Source organism: Ambystoma mexicanum, chromosome 3p (genome assembly GCF_040938575.1).
Source record: "Ambystoma mexicanum isolate Mex_15411 chromosome 3p, UKY_AmexF1_1, whole genome shotgun sequence".
Taxonomy (NCBI): domain Eukaryota; kingdom Metazoa; phylum Chordata; class Amphibia; order Caudata; family Ambystomatidae; genus Ambystoma; species Ambystoma mexicanum.
The window spans coordinates 248,545,628-248,569,445 of record NC_090925.1 but is presented as its reverse complement, the minus strand read 5'-3'; the positions used below and the strand labels follow the sequence as shown (position 1 = coordinate 248,569,445).

The 23,818-nt window shown below is 42.9% G+C and overlaps 1 protein-coding gene across 3 annotated transcripts in view; it reads right to left on the bottom strand.

The window, feature by feature from the left end:
* The window catches only part of SS18L1 (SS18L1 subunit of BAF chromatin remodeling complex), a 405,815-nt gene that overhangs the window by 278,217 nt on the left and 103,780 nt on the right, over positions 1–23,818 (bottom strand). For all 3 annotated transcript variants that reach the window (XM_069650717.1, XM_069650716.1, XM_069650718.1), the window contains one exon: positions 443–607. In XM_069650717.1, coding sequence (XP_069506818.1) covers positions 443–607 — 165 coding nt within the window. The remainder of the gene's footprint in view (positions 1–442; positions 608–23,818) is intronic.

Genomic DNA, 23,818 nt, shown 5'->3' with positions numbered 1-23,818 from the left:
TGTATCAATTTTGAGGGGGTGGGGGCCACCAATACCTCTCCTTCCCCTTCATTACTGCACTACCCTAAACGGGTCAGCACCCCCTTTTTACCCCTTCCCTCACAATTCCCTAAAAATGTCAATGAAAATTTGAAGTAATTACTTAGTGGTAAAGTACCACAACGTAATTACTATCGGAAAAAGAATGTAATACCCTGGCCTACTTCCCTCTGATGCCCTGCAAGAGCCTACTCTCGCTGCAGTCGAGGAGGAATGGTGTCTTCACAATTCAAGTTTGCGGTGCTTGAGGGAATGCACACTGCTCTGGCAGGATAGCTTTCAAGAAGTGCATCTCCTTGGCCATTACTTGTTGGGGGGATTGCAAGGATCCTTCTTACTGCAGTGAGGGTGATGGCACCTTCAAGATTAGTTTCTCTGTCAGGCAGCAGATATATGGCCTTACCTTGCTGTGAAGGCCTGTAGGGGCCCACCGGTCGCTGGCCCATCATGCTGTTGCCCTGGGCTCCTTGATTCATCATTGCGATAGCTGGCTGGCCCTGATAGTGCTGGCTCCCTCCTTGTGCTGACGTGTAGTGCGAGGCTGTCGCTGGTTGGTGCATCATGGAGACTAAAGAAAACAGAAATAACAGCTTCTAAATATAGGACCTGGGTATCAACATGAAGGACCCCGAGAAATATGTGCAAGCATTAATGCAGGTGCACAAACCCCGGAACATGCATGCTACTTATGCGCAGATTCCTGCCTATGCATATACATAAGTATACAGACTACATATGAACAGACAGACGACAATACACATGCAAAGAGATACATATGCATAGACTGACACACAAGCATAGGCAAACACACATGCATGTACCCGATGATGATAACAGACATGTTCAAAGAAACAGGCCAACTACTCCACGCATGTACACGGGCATACTACAACATTCATTCAATGACCAATGTGTTGACACAAATGTACAGATGCCTGCACATGTCACGGTTGGATGCAACAGGTGACTCAATGCAAAGGGAACAAGTTCAACAGCTTCATTTACACAGTAGAAACGGTTGAATCAACTCTTACAGGCACTACTTTGGAGGGATTTGAAACATACGAGGGAAGAATCTATTGTTAACAGCGTCAGAACAGAGGAGTAACAAATGTGAAAGGACTTAACTATAAGGACCTAATGCCCTAGTCCAAATGTCAGTGCGTGTGCCAAATTACAGGAGTGCAGGGTCTCCTCACCATCTGGCTGCCTTCAGTTCACTCACAGTCTCGCTACAGCACCCCAGCACACTTCTTTTTGCTTCTCCTTGATCCGTTCCTTAGTCCATGAAAAGATTCATTGGATGCACCTCACCCCAGATATGGTACATTTCTGGTGGTGGGACGGATTCTTGTTTTGTGGATAAGATGCAACGCCTATCTGGTGAAGAACATGTGATTCACCTCCCTGCCCAGACCCCCAGGAACTTTACAAGCAGGAATTAATCTGATGGGGTGCTTTTCAAGCAAATGGTATTCACACATTCCAGCCAAGGATGGAACTTCTGGGTTTCTTTGGAGTCTCAACATTACAAGGCTATGTCCTACTTTAGGCACAGCAGGATGGTATGTTTCCATCACAAATTCTGGTGATCCCCAGTCCTCACTAGGGGCTGGGTTATAATCCACAGCTGGCAAGGCACTCTCCTTCATAATGTTGCCTGGCTCCTGCCAGTTTCTGGGCTTCCCATAAGAAGTCCTCATGATGGCTTAATATCACCCAGGGACTTAGCTAGCTGACCCAGCAATCTACTCCTCACACTTTCTCTTGCTGTCTCAACTAACTTTCCAACTCTCTGGAACACCATCCTGACCTTCTCAACTCCCCAAACATTGGTTTCCCTTTACCTCCTTGTATATTGTCTAGATAATGTTGAGTGATTCAACAAAATCTTTGTTTGGGGCCTCTCCTACTTAAGTCTGGGTTACAGGATTGATTAGGTTGCTGTGTTCCCAACCACCTTCCAAGCGGTTTCCTTCTTTCTTTTTTGTTTTTCATTACAGTCTTTTCACAAATTTACAACAAAAAATAAATAAAATAAAACTCAGGTGTTGTACATATTTCTCTTTATTAGCTTGTTAATGCCATCGTGCCTCATGAGCTGAGGGCTTAAAAGGGTCAGTCACTATCTTTGGGTTAGATAGCTCTGTCAAGGTGGCCCAGAAGCTCTACAGTTTCCTCCAAACCTGTGGTGGTATTTGATCTGTCTTGTGCTCCCTGCCTACGTGTGATGCACGTGTGCTCGGCTCGTTCTTTTCACCTAGTAGCTTACTCTAGTTTCTCTGTCTGCACTCCTTATCTGATCTTCCTCACTCCTGGGTGTTCACCTATTACCTCTTTCTGTCCACAAGCATGTTTGCTCAGTATGAAGGGAAAGAACAAGACACTGCCCCTTTTGGGGTGGGACCAAGTCTGACTTACATACGGTATATGGTCTTTCCCCTTTTGTAATGGCTTGGCAGGCGAAGACTGATGGTCTAGAAGGTTGCACAGAGCAATGCCAGGGGTTAAGATTAATTCTACACCTTCTAGCCATCACCTCTTTTGTTTTGCTGTAGTCACCCTGAGCGGATGTGTAGGTCCAGACGTGGGACCCAGGCCTGATGGGCCTAGAGACCCAAGCTACTCCTCACTGATTAGGTCCAACAAGGCCAAAACATGTCTGGGGATGCTTCTGGTCTCGTGAATTCTAAACCTTCCAGCCATCACCTCTTTTATTTTGCTGTGCTCGCTACAACTACTGCATTTTTCTGCTCCTCGGCCTCACATTTCCAAAATGTGTGCTCTGAATCTTTGCCATAATGTATGCATTGGGACTCTAGAGTGGGGACTGTTAGGAAAACCATTTCTTTGTGCACTGTTCGCATCCCCTTCAATGCAACCCCCAGCATATCTGCATACTATTTGGTGACACTTACCCGATTTTGGTTGTTTTAAGCCTCACTACCAGACTTATCGAATTTTGTTTTGGGGTCCTTGTCGGTCCTTTGGGTTACCAGTGCAGGGCATTTGGAGACTATTGTAGCACTACTACCTCCTTTAAGGACAGTAGTGCAGGGAAACACTTTGCCCATCCATTCTTTTTGGAGTATGGTGGTTTTTCACATATTAAGTGGAGCCAAGATGGGCCGGTGGAAGTGGTACCATTAGTTTTACCTTTAAGGATGCAGCCTGTGTATCTCTATTGTTACTACGTGGCAGCATATTGGGCACTACAGTTTTCAAAATAGCTGGTCATGCTGTTTTAAGACCAGCCTTTGTTCTCCACTATGCTTTTGACCGTCTTCCTTCTAGCCAGAGGTAGGGTTTGGAGATGTTTGGGCAGCCTCTTTTGCAGGATTTGGCCAGAGCCAGGGAGCAGCCTCTTTGTCTTTAGCATGTCACCATGGGGTGACGAAGAAAAAGGAAAGGTTGTCTCTTTACTTATACTGACCTAAGATGGGTGTCCAAGTAGAAGGCCACTACAGATGTTATGCTACTTGAGAACTATATGAAGGCAATGTGGAGGGAATGTGGAGTCACTTATACGTTTTCAACCGCTTATAATCAACATACCAATTGTTTAGTTTAAATATTTAACTGAACCTTAAGGAGCATGATGGGTGTTTAAGAAGACCCTTGAGAAGGAAGTGGCATCTCCTTCTGCCATGTTTCGTATTTGTTTATAGAGGCGTGCCTCAAGATGCTGAAGTTTTCAGGCCTGTTAAACTTCTCTTTGGCGAGCCAGTCAGAGCTCTTTGGCACTCGTGAAAGAATGCTGGGAATTCTCATCTTCTTTTCCAACCTTAAATGTGGTGGGTTAGGCTATAGGAAAAGGATGGCACTTACGATGGTTTAAGGCAACAGCAATCCGAAAGCAGGTCAAGATTTGGTCTACACTGGTACGACCAGAAGGCTTCCCGGATTGATTTTACTACTTGTTAAGACACACTGCACTGGTCATGAAGCTTAAGAAGCCTTCAGTTTTACAGGGCATATGGACAGGACCTTAAAATGAGGGTACCAGACTTGGCGAGACAACCTATATAATTGGATAGTATGAAGGCATCATGAAGCAAGACAGAGACAACAAATTCAGAATTAAAAATAAAACACTTTATTAACTTAAATGTCAGGATGGAAAAAGGCCTTTCCCTACCTACATGAATCTATGGAAAGTCTGAGTCAAAGAGCCCAAGTTAAGAATCGTTCTGTGTCCAAACCCTATACAATACAATTAAATATGTACAATGTGTAAGGATGTCAGCAACCAAAAGAAAATAGTGTTCAACACAAAGTTCTGAGCTTCTTCCAGCTCACAGCTTCCTTTCAGCTCCCTTCCCCAAGTGTAAAACAGTTCCACAAAAAAGTCTCAAAATTACCTTCTTGAGATCAAGGTGATACATTTATAAACATACCTCAGTGTTCCCTTCCCCAAGATCCAAACAACACATTTCAAACACAAGAGAACCCAAATGTCTCAAATCTCAAGATTTCCCTTCCCCCAAGATTTAGTTTTATTTCCAAACCAGAATATCCTTGTCTTCCTAATTTTAATTTCCAAATTTCAATTAATTCTGAGTTGTAATTTCCAGAGTTCAGTTAATTCTGCTTTTCGAATGTATATTCCTATTTGCAGTTTTTACACAATTTGGTACTCCTCTCTTTTGTTCAACTTAAAAGTCCCACTTTAAATTAAGCTTCAGTATATTTTTGTTTGCTTATTCTTTAAAAGTTATATTCACTTCAGAACTCAGCATACAGTGGCTTTACTTGAATTTAAGGTTCCGCTCCCTTTTGATTCAACATGTAATCATTCTGTTAATTTGCAAAGTTTTGTTCACTTCGATATTCGATAACTATGGACTTTGCTTGTGACATATTTTCAATTTAGTCTGTTGTTCAATATGCGTTTGACCACTTTAAATAAATTGCCCAGCGCTCGAAGACCTTCAAAAAACATGCTTCTTTCCACAAGCGACCACCCCGATACAAAGCATTACTGATAGTTTAGTAATCAACAATGGTTCACACCAGAGACTTTGGAAAACATGCTCTTCTGCGGCATGCGACCATATTGATACAAAGTAATCCTTAACAATAGAGTTCAAACACTTGTGCACCGGGTTTGGCATTTGTCAGAAACTCACTAGTAGCTTTAATAGCTCCTCCAGCAGCGCGGATCACACAGCCTTCTGCTTTTGATGTCAGGGTTCCAGCTCCTGCCCCTCAGGCACTCCTGTGTTGGCCTCTCAATACCAGGGAATGAGCACCTTGGACATAAGGGAAAGGGACAGCCTTCCCACACGGCTCCCTTCACCACGTCCAGTCCGTTCAATGGAGCCCCAGATCCCACGCCACGCTTCCACAGGCCACCTCTCTCTCTTCTTTGTTTGTTCCTTGTCTGCTTTGAGCCTGTTATACGGAATTGACACTGCTTCATTTTTGACCTGCTTCGCTGCTGAATTTTGCCTACGCTTACCCGAATACTGCCTTGAAACGGACTGTTCCTCAGACCGCTTCTGCTTTTACTCTGGTATCGTTTTGCCTTGCTTCCTACCAACCCGGATTGTTTGCTGGACTGCCTTGTGAGCGTACTTCTCACCAGGGAATCGCTTTGACTATTTGGACCTTCTGTTGGATTGTGATTCCTTTCCGACAATACAACACCACAATTCTAAGGACTTCCTCCTTCTTGGCACATGGACTAGAGACTTCCATTGTGTGCCCTCCATGTAAGCGTCCTCGTTTCGTCGGCATAGGGTTTTGTCGACATTAGGCACCCTCGTGCCGTCGTGTCAGTAGCTGGACCCTTCATGCTTCATTGACATTTTCAGCACTTCAAGACAAAGCAAGGATTCATACGGTAAGATTGTACACTCGTTATTGCTTGTCTTCTTGTTCTCATTCGTGACTATTACTGAATATCTGTATGTACTTTGATATGATATGATAGGTTATTTATAACGCGCTTAATACCCAGAGGTTTCTAAGCGTGGACCCTGGGATCGAACCTGTGGTGGTTCGTGTCGTCTTGCTTCCAAGGCGAGCACGTTGCCCCTGGGCTCTCCTCCCAAGACAGGGAGGATTTGCAGATCATCTTTTGACACCTGTAATCCTGTGCATCTGGGAATTCCGGTTCTTTGGTATTTGAAAACCTTGATTAGCACAGGTCACTTTTGTTTCTCTGACCTATGTATGTTTGTCAATTCATTGCAGAATAATAACCAGTGACTGGTTTTCCCTTGCAGCCATTGGTGTTTCTCGTTTGGATCCTCTCTTTTAATTGATTGATCCCTCTGCATGTCACATTATGCATCCAGAGGGGTACATTAGTGATAAGAATTCTTCTTCTACACTACGGATCAAGACAAGTGAAGGAGAATTCTGACACCATCAACTCGGCGTCCTGCTAAAATGAGGTTCCCTGCTGCTTGCGCCGGCCTCCTTGCTGCTTATCGTGTAGCTCTCTTCCCTGCTGGGCTGGTCTCCTTCTATACACCTGCAGCCTCTTGACAGGCTGCATGTGTGAATGTCCAATTAGCCCTGCCTCCCAGCACTTACGAATCATGGCTACCACAATGGTTTGATATGATGTACCTATAGGCAAGCTAGCACCATATGTAAATTATAAGTATACCCTAACACTATACAAATTAACAACGATCCAGCGAGGATACTATTAGTTACAACAGTATCTTACAGAAAATAAGATTTAGCACATTACGGCTAAATTGAACTTCAAGTTAACCAATTGCATTCCATGACGAATTTTCAACAATGACATCACGACGCACCTCTGTCATGACGTGACGTACATAAACATTAACTACGTCATCACGCTATTGCGTGATGACGTGACCTTTAAAAAGCGGCCATTTTGTATTCCGCTATCGATCGCGGCTCTACAGCAGCCGGCCTCCACACGCAGCAGACTAACTGAAAGAGGTAAGCATGATATAAAAATAAGAAAACAGGTTACACACCTTAGCCATAATATATTCCAGTGACAGAATTTACCTATATCTAGTTTCAGGGTGGTATCCAAGCCTGTATCAGAACAAGAGACTGAGATACAGCGAATTAAAACAGAACAGGACTCTTCCATACATTAACATATGAGGTAAGATCAAGCAGACACCTTTTGTTAATTTACTTGGCAATATACCTAGAATGACAAGTGACACCACTCTTATCCACCTGTTTTAGGTAAAGACAAGATAGCAGCTGTGGGATGATGGCACAACACCATTGCTGATTGAATAATGTGACATGAATGGCTCCAAAGGATCACAAAAGGATCCAGCTGTGGTAGGTATAAATGAAACCTTTTTCTCCCACAAATTCTTTGGCTGATTTGTAGCCTACTTTTTAACCTACTCTCAGTTTTATACACACAGGCTGACTGATATCAAAATTGGAATACAAATCAAGAAAAGGCTGCATTGAACAGGACGCTCTTCCTTAAAATCGAAATTTACATTTATGGAGCAACATCCAGGTGATTACCAATCTCAAAAAATAAGCATGACAGATAAGTTGATGATTTGAGAATATATGAACACAGTGACTAAAAGATGAATTTTGGTGTCATTAATTATAGAAATGAAAGAAGCATAACAATCTAAAGGATCTAGCAGCTCTAACTATATGTTATATAAAGAAATGTTACCACAAAGGGAATGAGACATGAGTCAAGAAGTTTTTTGCTTACGTTTTTTGCTCAAGTATTATAAATTGTTGGTTGTTAATTCAACACATATAGGGTGTGCGAGGGACGGGAGTGTACCACAAGTTTGTGGACACCTGTTGTCTTTTTATTATTGTATACCACCTAGTGTCAGGGTCGATTTATCACCCTTGCACCCCCCCTACCTATCCTAAGAAATGTATAATTAATCATAATCACAGTGTGCTCCCATTTACAAGGAGAATTGGCAATTAGCCCTGCCTGACCACAATCAAAAGAAAGAACATGTCTGACCTTCACAGCTCTTAGAAGGCATCCTCCTCGTTCCAGTACTAGAGAGGTAAAAGAGTTTAGTGTTCATTACTCTCAGTCTCCTCTTCCCTGTCTCAGTACAGTCAAGTGTCACATGTGGGCAAATAAGGGGAGCTAACTTAAAATAACCTATAAAGGTTGGGGAAAGGTTAGGTTGATCGCCAATGGGAAAAGGGGGATACCATGTCTCGCCTGGTTGTACCCCGCTCCCAATCCCCAAGAATTCTGCCCCCAGGTGATCTTCCCTCGCTTCTCCACCTCCAGGGTCAGGGTCCAACAGTGATGGCCATCTGAGTAGAGAATCCAGGGGGGGTTAGGAGTGAAGATAGCCTCAGGTTTCTTACACTAGGGCAATCACAAAGAGAGGCCAAGTGTCTTCCATATACATTGATTGAATGCCTTCATCCCTGGGGTTGAATGGGAGCCCTGCTATTGTTTTCTGACAGAGGGTAGGAAAGTGAACCTCAACCTGATCAGCTAGCAATTAGCCCTTCAGATGGCTCAGTGGAATGGGTGAATATCTCTCCAAAACTGACCCTAAAAGGAACAGATGGAGTGAAAAACTTTGTTCACAGTTTTCCTCCATGTTCTCACTCTCCCAAAGACCGACGACCTGGAGTCACAACATGATAATGACACTGGAGAAAGAGTAACTTTTAAAAGCAGGATCTATTTTCTTATTGTAAAAGCACCATAGTGGGTTGCGCTTCTGGTAAAAATAATATAGCTAATTCTTTGATTGCTGTTCCAAAAAATTAGATTTTATTTTTTAATGCAACTTTAAATTTCCTTCATGTATTTGTAAATGTCCATATACACATACTTTTTTCCTTTTTTCCATTCACATTTTTTTGCTCTCAACACGTGTTTCCCCACGGTGATTATCCGTGGTTCTTCAGGAGAGATACTGAAAGGAAAGTATAGAAGAAAAAAAATAGAATAAGATAATAGTCAGAATTTGAATCAGAAAATATTTAATCGAAATGGTAGGGCGAAAGAACAATCTATTTAAATTATGATTTATTTGATACACTTACCTAATTTTCTTATTCTTTATATCTCAACCAACATTCTCTCTAACTGTTCATAACTGTATTGTCATCAACAGTATTTATTCTTATTTTCAAAACAATTCCTTCCAAAATATTTTTTTGCCTAAGAATTATTATTATTATGGTCAATTATTTAGACCATATATTAATCATGTATTACATTTAGGAATTATAAACATCTCATATATATCTTGTCATCAACAGTATGTATTCTTGTTTTCAAGGCAATTCTTCAAAATTATTATTTTGCCTAATAATAATAGAAAATCAATTTTTTATACCATATATTAATCATGTATTTTATCAGAGTTTTTTTCTATTTCTATTTCTATTTGGGAGGCTACTGTTACTTCCTCTATAAGTTAATTACTTTTGGTTTCTGCAATTACTCAGGATCGATTGCCACCAGTCGCCAGGATCCGCGCTGGTGGATTGTTTGGCTTTCTTTTCTCTTTTAAAGCCCGCGATTGCGTGACGTATGACGTCACCGCATTACGTTACGCGATGACGTCACGCTAAAAACGTCAGGCGGCCATTTTCCACTACTGAGGATCGCGTAACTAGTCCTTTTTTATGGAAGGACTATTTTTACTAGCATTTTGTACCTAAAAGTGGAAGGTAAGTTTAAGCATGAACGAATTTTTGTTGAAAAGATTTTTTTAAAAAGAGGCTTTTTTTGGGAAAGAATAAGATTCCTTAAGTGAAAGATTATGCTTAAATTTGGAGGATTTGTTGTTCAGATAGTTCCGTCTTAAATCTTCACTCACCATTTTTTGAAAGACGTCTATCACATTATTTTCTGCCATTCTTGGTATGAATTTTGATTTCAATTTAAGATTAGATTCTTCCATTTGAAAAGGATTAATATTCTGTTCTTCCAAGAACATTTCTGTCGTATAATTTTCTTCTGTAAGATTCATTATGTTAAGTGTCCCTTCTACTGTTTCAACTGTGAGCGATGATATTTCTTGTTCTGTCTTTTTTCTTTTTTTGTGCATCGATTCAGCAAAATATTTTTTTAATTTTAATTTCCTGCAGAATTTGAACAAATCCATTTGCGTGTGAAAATAATCTGCTTTATTTGAAGGGCTGTAGTTGAGTCCTTTATTGAGCACTGTATTGAGTGTATTGCTTACTTGTTCTCCTGTTAAGTTCAATACAAGATTTACTTGTTCCCTTTCCCTTGTGATCTCGTTTGCATACCTTTTTGTCCTCCTCCTTTGTTTTTGCATTCCTCCTCTTTTTCCTTGTTTTTGGAAAACTGGTTGATGTACTTCCGTTTGCGCCAGATCTCATGCCTCTTGTGTTTATCATCTCTTGTTGAAAATTCGATTTTGTGATAGATTTGTGTCGACGAAAACTCCTCTAAAAAATTTAATTCTTGTACTCTATCAGATGTACCAGGAATTTCTTCAGTTCCTTTTTCTACTTCACTATTTGTTTCTGTATCAGATGATTGAGTTGTCGAAGATTGTGTTGTTATACCTTTACTGGTTGTTGGATATATTTTCCAAATTGGTTTACTTTTACTTTTGATGTCATATTTCCTCTGATACGTGTACACTCTTCCAATTTTGTAGTCAATTTCATCTCTTAAAAATGCTTTTTGTTTTTTGGATTTTAGTTCTTCAATAAATTTTATAAGATAATCATCTAGAATCTGATAATGTTTTAATGTTATTTCTGGAAGATTTAATTTTTCAATAATTTCTTTCAATTCCTTGATCGCTTCTAATGCTTTCTCATGAGCTAATGCTGAGTGATTGATGATTCTAATCATCATGTCTTTTGAGGTCTTCATGAGTAATGTCTCCCAATCTTGTAAAGCTTCTGTATCCTCATCCTCAAAGGATGGGAAGATGCATGTCCGTAGGCCTCTTGGTATTCTACCCACATCCATATACATTCTTAATGTTTTCATCTCCCACCATTTTACTAACTCTTTCTTTGAGACTGTTTCTAGTCTCTCGAACAAATTTCTTAATGAAGTGGAGGTCTGAGATGATCTAACATGTCATAATGACTGTAGGACTCTGAAGGCTGTCATCAAGACCTAACCACAAATGGATGAGTTAGTTTACAAGTTGGGTTTTTGATAAGATTTCTCACGACCTTTGACCTAGTTATTGGCAAATTGTCTTAACTGACCGTGCCAACTCCAGAAAGAATCTGTCAGGTAGGGCTCACCTGCGATTCCCAGGCAGTTTTACGGCTGACCACCTTCTTTAACTTCTTTTATTTTGTTCTTGTATCGTGAAGTAATGGGCAAGCCTCCCTAGATTCCTCCCTGCCTGGTAGAAGCACACAGGTTGGGTAACCTCTGGAGAGACTGTCAAAGGTGCACAGGGAAAACCCTTCCCAGAGGAAGAAAAAACCTGTGGAGGGTTGGTATCCGTTCAATAATGCAGTGAGGGCTCCGCAGCCTGTCTCCTAGCTGCAACTGGCAGTTGGAATGAGGATATCCAGGTAAGATGAAGGATCCTATGATTGAGAGGGGCAGAGGAACTCGTCTCCAGTCTGCAGGCGGCAGAGGGAGCGAGGAGTACCCTGACAGACAGGAGAACATAAGCGCAGAAACGCGGTAGCAGGAGGAAAGGGAACAAGCGTAACAAGGAAGGAGAGCAAGGAGAAGGAACAGCGAAGCGCTCAGCAAGGTACGGCTTACCATGCGTTGAGACGCAGAGCCATAGCGTCTGCGGTTTGCATATATAGAAGTTGTTCTTCGACTCCAGCCAGAGCCGCTCTGATCGGAACACTAGGGCGCTCGCGTTGATCCAGGAGGAAATAGCGGTATGCCATGTTAGAGGAAAAAATGCTGCCCGCAGTCCAGGATGACAGCTTCCAAGAGGACCAAAAAGACCAAGGCCTGCCTTTCATGACAGTATCTAGCATTTCAGGGTGATGCCTTTTGGCTTGAAGAATGCACCTGCCATATTTCAAAGGATGATAACCATGCTCTGAATGGGCAAGATGACTTTTGTATATCATATCTTGTTGATAAAGCTGTCATTAGTTCCACATAGCAGTAATACATTTCCCACCTGAGGAGAGGGTTTTAGGCTCTTCAACAAGCCAACCTGACCTTCTAGGCACCAAAATGTCGGACTAGTCAGGATTCAGCGGATTACCTTGGGCAGGAGGTAGGATGGGGTAATATCCAACCGCTCCTCAACTAAGCACTGGTTGTATAAGAGTGGGAGACCAACACTACTCAGACTATTTTAGGCCTTAATGGGTATTACAGAATCTACATGGCTGACTTTGGCAACATAACAGCCCCCACCCCGTATTGCCATTACTTACATTAAACACCTAAAAAAGGAAGTTTCTACTGAAGAGTTTGAAAACGCTTGAAGATGCACTAGGATACCCTTTCCAGGCAACTGTTTTCGGGGCCCCATGATTCCCAAAGAGTTTCACTATTCAGACAGATACTTCAGAAGCAGGTATTGTCATAGTTTTATCTCAGCTGTATGGGGCGTGTAGGGAGGGACCACAGTGTAAGTTTCATTGGTTTGCAGTTTAAGGGTAGAAAGTTGAGGTTCACCACCATGGAAAAAAATATTGTGTATTATGTGGTTATTCCGGTGGTTTAGACCCTGCTTGTTTGGTGCCACCTTTACAATCCAATCTGACCTCATGTCCCTCAAATGGTGATGGAACAGCAAAGGGGAGAATCCTAAACCGCTCAGGTGGCCCATAAGCCTTCAACTTCACCATAGGCAAGTGACCAAACATTGCAATGCTAATGGTTTATCCCAGAAGTATAATCGATTGAACAGGAAATCCATCCAAGTGTGGATTAGATCCCCCCCCTTGTTCACAGCCTGTAGGATATTAGTGGCTGTTATGAAAACCTTTATCTTTGTAGCTTTTTCAACCAATTCAATTGGACCCCAACATATCTGCTGACCATTTGGTGGCCCACAACTGATTGTTTGGGAGTAAAGTGGTTTTAAATCTCACTGCTGGGCTTAACTCATTTCATTTTGGGGGCAATGCTAGGTCATTAAAGATACTAGTGCAGAGGAGCCCTACACCCATTACCATCTATTGAAGCACTACCACATTCCTTAAAGAGAGTGGTGTAGCAAAACAATGTTTTCCTATTCTTTTTGCAGTATGGCAGTTTTCCCCATACTGCATTGAGCCCAAACAGCTTGGCGGGAGTGGCACCTTTACCTTTTTGTGTGCACGTCTTTATCTCTGCCACAAGGCAGCATACTGTGCACTAGAGAGCTCAAAATGTTCTTGAAGCCCCTGCCCTTTTTGCCATCTTCTTCTGGGTCGGCTTAAGATGTGTCGATTTCCGGGCATCCTTATAGAGGACCCTTGGGCTCTGTACAGGTAACTTTGCCACAATACACTGACACATATGCAGACATCATAAACATGTGCACAGTGATACAAATACAGTCACAGGACACAGTTTAAATGTTAACACAGACACACATATGCCTACATATATAAAGCAAAAAATGTCCAAATCTGCAGGGAACTTGCCAACCCGTCCGAAGTATCCACTGCCCCTACACCTTCCCAGGCCCTTTGCAATGTACTTGCCACTCACTTCACCTCCAAAACCAAGAACATACTGAACAGCCTTGTCACACAGTCTTCCAACCCACCCCCCCCCTTTGCCTACCCTGTCCACTCACCCTCCTCCTTCCTCCTTTGCCTCTTTCTCTCCGGAAGAAGTCACCAGAGTTGTCAACTCCATGAAGGTCTCTTCCAAAAAGGTTTCCCCTTGCTCAATCAGAAACATCAAGGACAACATTTCCTCTCTCGCCCCTGCTCTCACTGATCTTTGTATCCCCTCCTTGGCTACTGGTTCATTTCCATCCTCCCTCAAGCACTACCTTGTGCGCCCCCTCCTTAAAAAACCATCAGCAGACCCTTCCTGCCCGGCCAACCATCGCACCATCTCCACCACCCCTTTCCTGGGGAAACTGCTTGAGAAGTTGGCCCTCCCCCAACTTAACTCCCACACTGAATTTGTTGGCGGTCTTCACCAGCATTAGTCTGGATTCCAAGCAGCCAGAGGCACGGAAAACTGCTCTTCTGAACACCCGTGAAGAACTGCTCGCATCACTTGATTCCAACTTCCCTGCTGTCCTCATCCTCCTTGATCTCTCTTCCGCATTTGGCACAGTGAACCACTCCATCCTCATAAAAAGGCTCCATGACACCCTTGGTATCTCGGACTGGCTTACCTCCTTCCTAACTGACCGCTCTTCCAAAGTCATACTGGGCATCTTTTCCTCCCCTACTTCCTCCTCCATCTGTGGCGTCCTGCATGGCTGCATTCTTTTGCCTTGGCTCTTTAACATCTACCTTACTCTGCTGGCACACCTCATTTCCTCCTTCTCCCCCAACCTTCAGTGCTATGCTGATGACACATAACTCTTCTTCAAACTTCCTATAGATGCCCTTTCATCCTCCCCCATCCGTGACTGCCTCTCAGCCATCCAGGCCAGGTGCACTTCTAATTATTCATGCCACAATGCCAGCAAAACAGAGATCCTCCCTATTGGGACCACGGCACCTGACTTCTTCCCTTCACTATGGCCTTCTTCCATGGGCTCTGCCCCTGGTCCCTCTTCAGAAGCCAGAAACCTCAGAGTCATCTTCGACTCTTCCCTCTCCTTCCTCCCTCATACTAAGGACATTGCCAAGAAGTCCCACTTTCAGCTTTTCCTTCTGAAAGGAATTCTACCTTCCCTAACCTTCCCCCACAGACTCAATGTTACCCGGGGTAAAGACTGGAGGGGGCTTCTGTACTTCTGCTCTCTATATGGTAGAGGAGAGGCACAGAGGACCTTAGCCAAGATACTCCATTAATGGTACGTGGTCGAGGAATCAAGGCCTAGCTTCTCAGGAGGTGATGCAGGCTGGTTCTTAAGTACAGTGTAGTTAATGTGCTATCATGGAATACTAGAGGCTACACATCCTTTTCTGAGGAGCCCAGGAGATTGGAAATTTTCAAAACTTTCGATCTAATTCTTTTTCAAGAAACTTGGCTAACTGGTCTAGTAGGCCTTGATGGATTCACAGTTTTTCAACAGTTGGCCTTGGCTCCTGGGATGGGTAGACCAATGGGGGGTTTGCTGGTGGCCTCTACTAACGAGATGTTTAAATCCTCGGTAATTCTCTCAAATAGTATTCAGGGGATCCTCATGGTGAGAGTATCTTTGAGAAACTCAAACGAACGCTTGAGCTGGATTGTGGTAAACCTTTACTGGAACTCAGGCGTTTCTCTACTTAGTGAGTTTCTGTGTGCTCTCTCGGGGGGTTTACTGGATTGCTCTATCCGTTACCCGGGGGATGAAATTCTTATTGCCGGGGACTTTAACTCTCAATGTATCTCTACAGTGGATCTCAGATCAGGCAAGTGTAAGCAGAAGTCTACGAATGGAAAAATATGGTTAAGGTTTATGCAGGATTGGAATCTATCGATGTTGAATGGAAATATAAGGGGGGATATTCCTAATTCCCCCAACTTGGCACAGAGGTATTTCATTCTCCACGATAGATTATTTCTTTGTCTCTAGCAATATTTTTGAAAATTGTAACAGTTTGATAGTTGGAGAAGGGAATCCTGATGACCATGCTATGCTGAAGTTGACCGTATCGTATGATTGTGCTCCAGTAACTTTTAGCTATGATCAAGAGCTCCTTGTTAATAACTCAGGCAATGCCATTAAAAAATTTCAAAAGGAGGTCAGCTATTAAATAGTGAGCTTTGCGAGCTATTTATCTAATCAGTGTTTGTCTGACTTCTGTATTCCTAGTGTTTTCCTGAATTTTCTGTCTGTACAGGCAGTAGTGGAGCCCCACGCGCAGAAAACTCACATAAACACTCTTTTAATGTTCAAATTATAAATCGTAAAAAGGAATTGAGGCCTCAGATAACGTTCCTAAGGAGAGCAGGCTTGTGTGAGAAGGCCTATGGGGAGGGGTTGGTAACCCTGAAAAATAACTACAGGAATTGGATTCGTGCACATCATCATCTGATATTACAGCAAGATGCTGAGAGAATGTTATATGTCCTGTCTCTTAAGAATTCCCGAAAATTCTGGTCTCTAGTCAATATGAACGAGGCCACTCAACATCAGAAACAAGATTCTATTATTCAAGAGGGGCTGTGGATTGAACATTTCTCAAAGGTGTATGGTTCTGATGCCTCATTATGCTCGGTTGCTGACGTAATCCAAAGTTGGGTGCTTGAGTTTAATGTTCCAGTTATAGAACTGTTAATTAAAAAATCTTCAGCGTCCCGAGCTTCTGGACCGAATGGCTTAAGTAACTCGATCTTTAAATCGGATCCAGAAACATGGGCGAAGGTCCTTAAAGTCCTTTTTGATAATATTATCGCCTGGAGGAGAATCCCTGATTCGTGGAGACTCTCAATAGTCATTCCTATTTATAAGAAGGGAGATAGGCCTTCTAATTATCGCCCCATCTCTCTCCTAGACGCCGATAGTAAAAAAATTTCGGGTATTGTTCTAGGGGAGTTGGAACTCTGGGCAAAAACGAAGGGAATTATTCCGAAGCAGCAATCTGGATTTAGAAAGGGTCTGTCGACGTCACTGAATGGGTTAGTCTTGAGCTGCTTAGCTGCAAAGTCCTTCACTAAGGGAGGCCCTCCTCTGTTTGGAGCATGGATTGACTTATCACAGGCCTTTGATATGGTTGATAGAAATCTTTTATGGGGAAAATTAGTGGCCTGGGATATACCCGCTGGCTTACTCTCTATTTTAATAGAGTTGCATTCGAATAATCATATGCGGGTTAGACTGGGTAGGTCCGGTTTCCTCTCTGACCAAATCAGGATAACTAGAGGGGTCCACCAAGGTTGTTTATTGGCTCCCTTGCTTTTCATCCTTTTTATGGCGGACCTAGCTGATTGGCTACAGAACATTGGGTTGATATCTCCCTCCTTCGTTAATGCCAAAATTAATTGGCTATCTTATGCCGATGATATAGTAGTATTGGACTACTCTCAAGTGGGGCTGCAGCGCCTGCTAAATGCTTTAGAATCTTATGCCAGGATTAATAAATTAAGAATAAATCCCTCAAAATCTAAGATTCTTGTATTCAGGAGGCCTAATAAAATAGTGAAGAATTTGAGTTGGAAGTTAGACCACTCTCTGGTAGAGGTTTTCTCTGAATTAACCTATTTGGGAGCAGAATTAAGATCCTTCCCATCTAGGTTTAATCTGATGGCTTCTATGGATTTAAAATTGATCAAGTTGGGACCCCAGATGAAAAAAATCCATTCTAAGTTTGGCAGATTTACCATCATTCCCCTTATAAGATTCTATATCGGGAAGGTAGTTCCCATTATTCTATATGGCATGGACTACAATTCTCTAGCCTTTGACTTAGACTGGGATGTTCTCGAATCAAAGATTTGGAAACGCACCTTGGGGCTCCCTGATTGTGTTCCGATCGTCTCCCTACGATATGAGTTTGGTCTGTCCTCACTCAGATCATGGCTAGCTTGGAAGTGGCTTACTCTTTATAGGTCAATTCTTGATCCCCCTAAGAATTCACTTTTCGAAGAGTCTGATGTAGAGCGGGTACATGGCAATAACGTTTTTCTATGTAGGTTAGAATCAATATGTTTGGAATTATTGTCCCGTTGTGATTCTGATGTTGAGTCCCTCCTACAGAACCCTTTAATAGTGAAGAAAAAATTGAATCCGGCTGATTGGATTCATACGATAGAGGAGATGCAGGGAACTAAAAGATCAGCTTCCCTCACACTCTTAGATAAGCGTTTATCGTTCCTTCCGGCATATCTTAAGAAGTCCCCTAGTTTTTGGCTTAGATCTGCTTTCTTGATATTTCGTTTAAATCTACTCCCTACCCTGGAATTGCTTGCTATAAGGGACAAAGAAGGGGGTACTGCTCCAATCTGTGATAGATGCTTAACTATGGAAGTTCAGACCACTAAGCATTTACTTTCTAAGTGCCCAGGGACTTGGAGTGGCAGGGCTAGTTCCTTTGGCAGATTTGTTCATAATGAGTCTCATTTAAATTCTGATGATTTCTGGGCGAGGTTATCGTCGGGCAATGAGATGGCTTTATCAATTGAAGTGGGTAGAGTTTTAAAGGAATGGAAGCTAATAACAACTTGATTTCCTTTTTGTGAAAAATTTGGTTGTTAGATTTTTTTTTTGTTTCATCTTGTCTTTTTATCTTGATTTTTCCTTATTTTTCTTTTATTATGAGATATGTGTACTTAAAAACTGTAAAGGTTTGTTTTTACTGCTTATGTAATAGTTTGTCTGTGAAATGTGTTAAAAGTCAAATTGTGGCTAATGCACTTTAAATAAATAAAAAAAAAATGAGTACAGTGTAGTCCCCAAGCACCCACAAAGGAATGTCTGCACACTGTATCGGTTAAAACACAGTCTTTATATAATTAATATTCAAGGTTATGTACACTATCACAATAACTCACTTTGTGCTCAGAAAATCAACAATGGTAAATATATACAGTTCTACAGGGTATCACAAATCTTATCAGATCTCATTAAAGTGCATCAACTATACTGTCATAATGTCACACAGATCAATAAAGAGGAAACCAGCAGTAGAGAGAGGAAGGAAAGCAAGACGGTTGAACAATTGGCAGAATACTTGTCGTTACCGTTAAACACAGCTCTGTGTGGAGATCTCCCCACCTGGGCAACCTGTAAAGTAAAGATGTATCACAAGCCCAGTCCATATATTGTTCTACGAGTCTTATTTCCCTCTACAATAGTTCTACAGCCCCAATATACCTGGAATTGTAGCGTTTGTCGTCGGGGGAATCAACGGCCCTTATTGAGTGCCCTCCCTTTAACGCAGGAGTCACGGGTCGCCGAACGTCCGACGGAGAACAGGGTGAACTATGGCAGTGAAGTGGCAGCTTTGTTCCTAGCGGTGCACGTCGATGACGGAGCATTGGTGTCCTGCAAGGAAGAGGCGTGCAGGGCACCTCAGTGACGGTAGTTCTGGACTGCAAAGAGATGTTGAAGATCTGTGGCCTAGCAAGGGCATCGAGTCGTCGGCGTCTCTGTGGTCTTTAGGTGGTTGGAAACCCACCAGCGGATGCTCCTCGGCGCGTGGACGGTCTGGTCTTCTCCAGCGGGATAAAGCAGGCGGCGATGCAGACGAGAGTGTCCTTGGCTCAAATTAAGTTCTTAGGCAAACAGGAGCACGGCGGCTCCAGTTGGCGACGGCAGTCATCGACAGTGGCGGACAACAGTCCGGGCGCTTCTCTTTGGGATTCTGCGGCAGTCCCCGTCTCCGGTCGGCAGCCTGTCGTAGGTCTGTCTACCAGGGAGCTTCGGCAAAGATCAGCTGGTGCACGATGGTCCCTCGTAGCTCGGGAAGAGGGCACCTTACCAGGTCCTCTCTGGGTCAGTTCTTGGAGACACAGCAGCTTTCAGATTGTGAAGGAAATCAACAGCAATTCTTTTGTTCCAGCAGGGCTTCAAGGTTAAGCTTCAGTTTCACTCCAGTTACTCTTCAGCTTCTGAACATGAATTCTAGCAGTGAGAGGCCCCCAGATATACTAGTTGATCTCCCATTCATTCTGCTGGGTCACACCCAGGCAATCAAACGGTCACAAGGGCATTCATGCAGGCAGGCAGCCAATCAGGTGCATAGTGCATTCAGGCCATTCACTTCTCTCCAGACACTCACAACAAGTTATGTGTATTGGGACAAGTACCCGGCCATTCAACACTCCACACTGCATTCATACCAGTTTCGGGCAGGGCTGTCTCAGTCACTGTGTCAAACACCAGATACTAGACACCCACAACACAGAATGCGTATTTGTCACACACTCCATTCACCCAGGTCCCACCCACAGGGTGTACGCACAACATACAGTCCCTGGGAAGGCTCCAGCTAGTCTGGCCTGGACTTCACAACAACGCCATATATGGAACCTCCACCCAACAGCCGGTCAGGGGGAAGGGACAGAGTCAGGGCTTCCCAGGACTTTGGGAAAACAAGGTAGTAGGCCATAGAAAGCAAGAGGCCACAGGGGCCAACTTGTTTCCTATCAGAAATCAACTGATTCCACTGGCAGGGCTTGGGTATCCCAAAATGGACGATACTCAGGGCACCTGTCAAATCTAGCATGGAGCTGCCACCAGCCCATAACCTGCTCTATGGGCCACACACAGGTGCCCAAAAACATACACTAGGGGCACAGTGTTGTACCCCCACCCATGGGTGCCATAAGGGTATCCCATGGGTCTGTACACCAAACCAAAAGAGAGAGCGGCACCGCCAGGAGTCCCACATGAACTCCTGCGCGGAAAACACAAAAGAATACAGGATAAAAAGCAGTAAAGGACAAGGATACGGAGGCCCTGTCCCTCCAATGCATTTCCAGCATCACACCCGGACTCTGGTTCTCTCTAAGCTTGACTATTGCAATAGCCTCCTCAATCTACATTTGTCCATTCTGCGACCCCTTCAGCTAATCTAGAATAGGGCAGCGAGACGTATCCTTGGCCTCAAGCCCAGAGACTGCATCTCTCCTGCCCTTCAAAGTCTTCACTGGCTCCCGATCACAGCACGGATTAAATTCAAATCCCTCTGCATCATCCACAAGGCTGTCTGGGGCCAGGCACCACTCTATCCGCAACTCCTTTTGACTCCTTTTGACCAAATACTCCCCCTCTAGACACCTGCATTCCTCTAGCACCAACTCCTTACGTGTGAAGTGGTTTGCGAAATAGAGAGCAGATGGTTTGTCACTTTCCTCAGCGGGCTCTATTCATTGGAAAAAGCCTCAAGACTTTCGTCTTTACCTCTTCCTTCACTCCCTCTCTTCCCTGCTAATCGCGCAGTAGCTTGACTGGTGTGCAGTGCCCTTATGCATCTTCTGGGCCCTGAGCCCTTATGCATCCTTTGGGCCCTGACCTTCCGTTCGATGGAGCCCCAGATCCCACGCCATGGTTCCACAGGCCGCCTCTCTCTGCAACCCCCAGCTGTCTTGATTAGTGGTATGAACTGCTCTGTCTCAGTATCAAGGAGAAAACCTGCGATTAGGACATTCACAACTTGTTTAAAGAACCACTGGCATAATTTATGCAAGTCGGTTTTCCTCAACTCAGGTTCTAACAATAGACTACATAGCTTGAACACACCATTCCGCGGTAGTTGGAAGCTACCATGGAAACAGTGGCGTCTCTTGCACCTGAGCTGAGCAGCGCCATGTGATCTAGCCCTTATTAGCCCCGCCTTCTCGGATATCGCTGCTTCTGAAAATCGTAAAGTTCTTTATTGTGTTTCTTGTTTATTCCAGTTGGTAAACCTTGTGCCTTGCATTACGACTTCCTTGTTTGTTCCTTGTCTGCTTTGTGCCTGTTATACGGAAATGACACTGCTTTGTTTTTGACCTGCTTCGCTGCTGAATTTTGCCTACGCTTACCAGAGTACTGCCTTGACCCGGACTGTTCCTCTGACCGCTTCTGCTTTTACCCTGGTATCATTTTGCCTTGCTTCCTACCGACCCGGATTGTTTGCTGGACTGCCTTGTGAGCGTACTTCTCGCCAGGGAATCACTTCGACTATTTGGACCTTCTGTTGGATTGTGATTCCTTTCCGACGATACAACACCACAACTCTAAGGACTTGCTTCTTGGTACATGGACTACAGACTTCCATTGTGTGCCCTCCATGTAGGTGTCCTCGTTTCGTCAGCAGAGGGTTTTGTGGACATTAGGCATCCTCATGCCGTCGTGTCAGTAGCTGGACCCTTCATGCTGCATTGACATTTTCAACACTTCAAGACAAAGCAAGGATTCATACGGTAAGCCTTTACACTGGTTATTGCTTGTCTTCTTGTTCTCATTCGTGACTATTACTGAATATCGGTATGTACTTTGCAGACCATCTTTTGACACCTGTAATCCTGTGCATCTGGGAATTCCGGTTCTTCAGTATTTGTAAACCTTGATCAGCACAGGTCAGTTTTGTTTCTCTGACCTATGTATGTTTGTCAATTCATTGCAGAGTAATAACCAGTGACTTGTTTTCCCTTGCAGCCATTGGTGTTTCTCGTTTGGATCCTCTCTTTTAATTGATTGATCCCTCTGCATGTCACATTATACATCCAGAGGGGTACATTAGTGAGAAGAATACTTCTTCTACACTATGAATCAAGACAAGTGAAGGAGAATTCTGACACCATCATCTTGGCGTCCTGCTAAAATGAAATTCCCTACTGCTTGCACCGGCCTCCTTGCTGCTTATCCTGTAGCTCTCTTCCCTGTTGGGTTGGTCTCCTTCTATACACCTGCAGCCTCTTGACAGGCTGCATGTGTGAATGTCCAATTAGCCCTGCCTCCCAGCATGATGTACTTATAGGCAAGCTAGCACCATATGTAAATCAGTATACCCTAACACTATACAAGTTAACAACGATCCAGTGAGGATACTATTAGTTACAACAGTGTCTTAGAGGAAATAAAATTTAGCAAATTACGGCTAAATTGAACTTCAAGTTAACCAATTACATTCCATGACAAATTGTCAACAATGCATCACGACGCACCACTGTCATGGCGTGACGTACATAAACATTAACTACGTCATCACGCTATTGCGTGATGACGTGGCCTTTAAAAAGCAGCCATTTTGTATTTCGCTATCGATTGCGGCTCTACAGCAGCCTGCCTCCACACGCAGCAGACTAACTTAAAGAGATGAGCATGATATAAAAATAAGAAAACATGATACACACCTTAGCCATAATATATTCCAGTGACAGAATTTACCTATACCTATAAAACCTGTATCAGAACAAGAGACTGGGATACAGCAAACTAAAACAAAACAGGACTCTTCCATACATTAAAGTATAAGGTAAGATTAAGCACACACCTTTTGTTAATTTACTTGGCAATATACCTAGAATGACGAGTGACACCACTCTTATCCACCTGTTGCTGATTGAATAATGTGACATGAATGGCACCAAAGGATACAGCTGTGGTAGGTATAAATGAAACCTTTTTCTCCCACAAATTCTTTAGCTAATTTTTAGCCTACTTTTTAACCTACACTCAGTTTTAATTGTGATTAGCTTTTTGAGTTGGACAACAGTATTACACATATTGTCATACCCACAGACTAACTGATATCAAAATTGGAATACAAACCTAGAAAAGTCCGCATTGAACAGGACTCTCTTCCTTAAAATCGAAATTTACATTTATGGAGCAACATCCAGGTGATTACTAATCTAAAAAAATAAGTATGACGGAGAAGTTGATGATTTGAGAATATATGAACGCAGTCACTAAAAGATGATTTTTGGTCTAATTAATTATAGAAATGAAAGAAGCATAACAATCTAAAGGATCTAGAAGCTAGTTTTCCCAAAATGCGTTGAGCAAAGAGTTAACATATGCTACCCATTGCTGAAATTGTTGACAAGTGAAACAATGAAGAGAATTGTTTGCAATTTATGAACTATTATTTTACTCTACAAAAGAAAAAATAACTTTTTTGAAATGTTTCTTTGATAATTGCAAAAGTGTATACTACATTGTTTAAATGATTTGTTTTTCTGAATTTCTGCTCAAAAACATATTACTATATGTTATATAAAGAAATGTTACCACAAAGGGAATGAGACATGAGTCAAGAAGTTTTTTGCTTACGTTTTTTTGCTCAAGTATTATAAATAGTTGGTTGTTAATTCAACACATATAGGGTATGCGAGGGA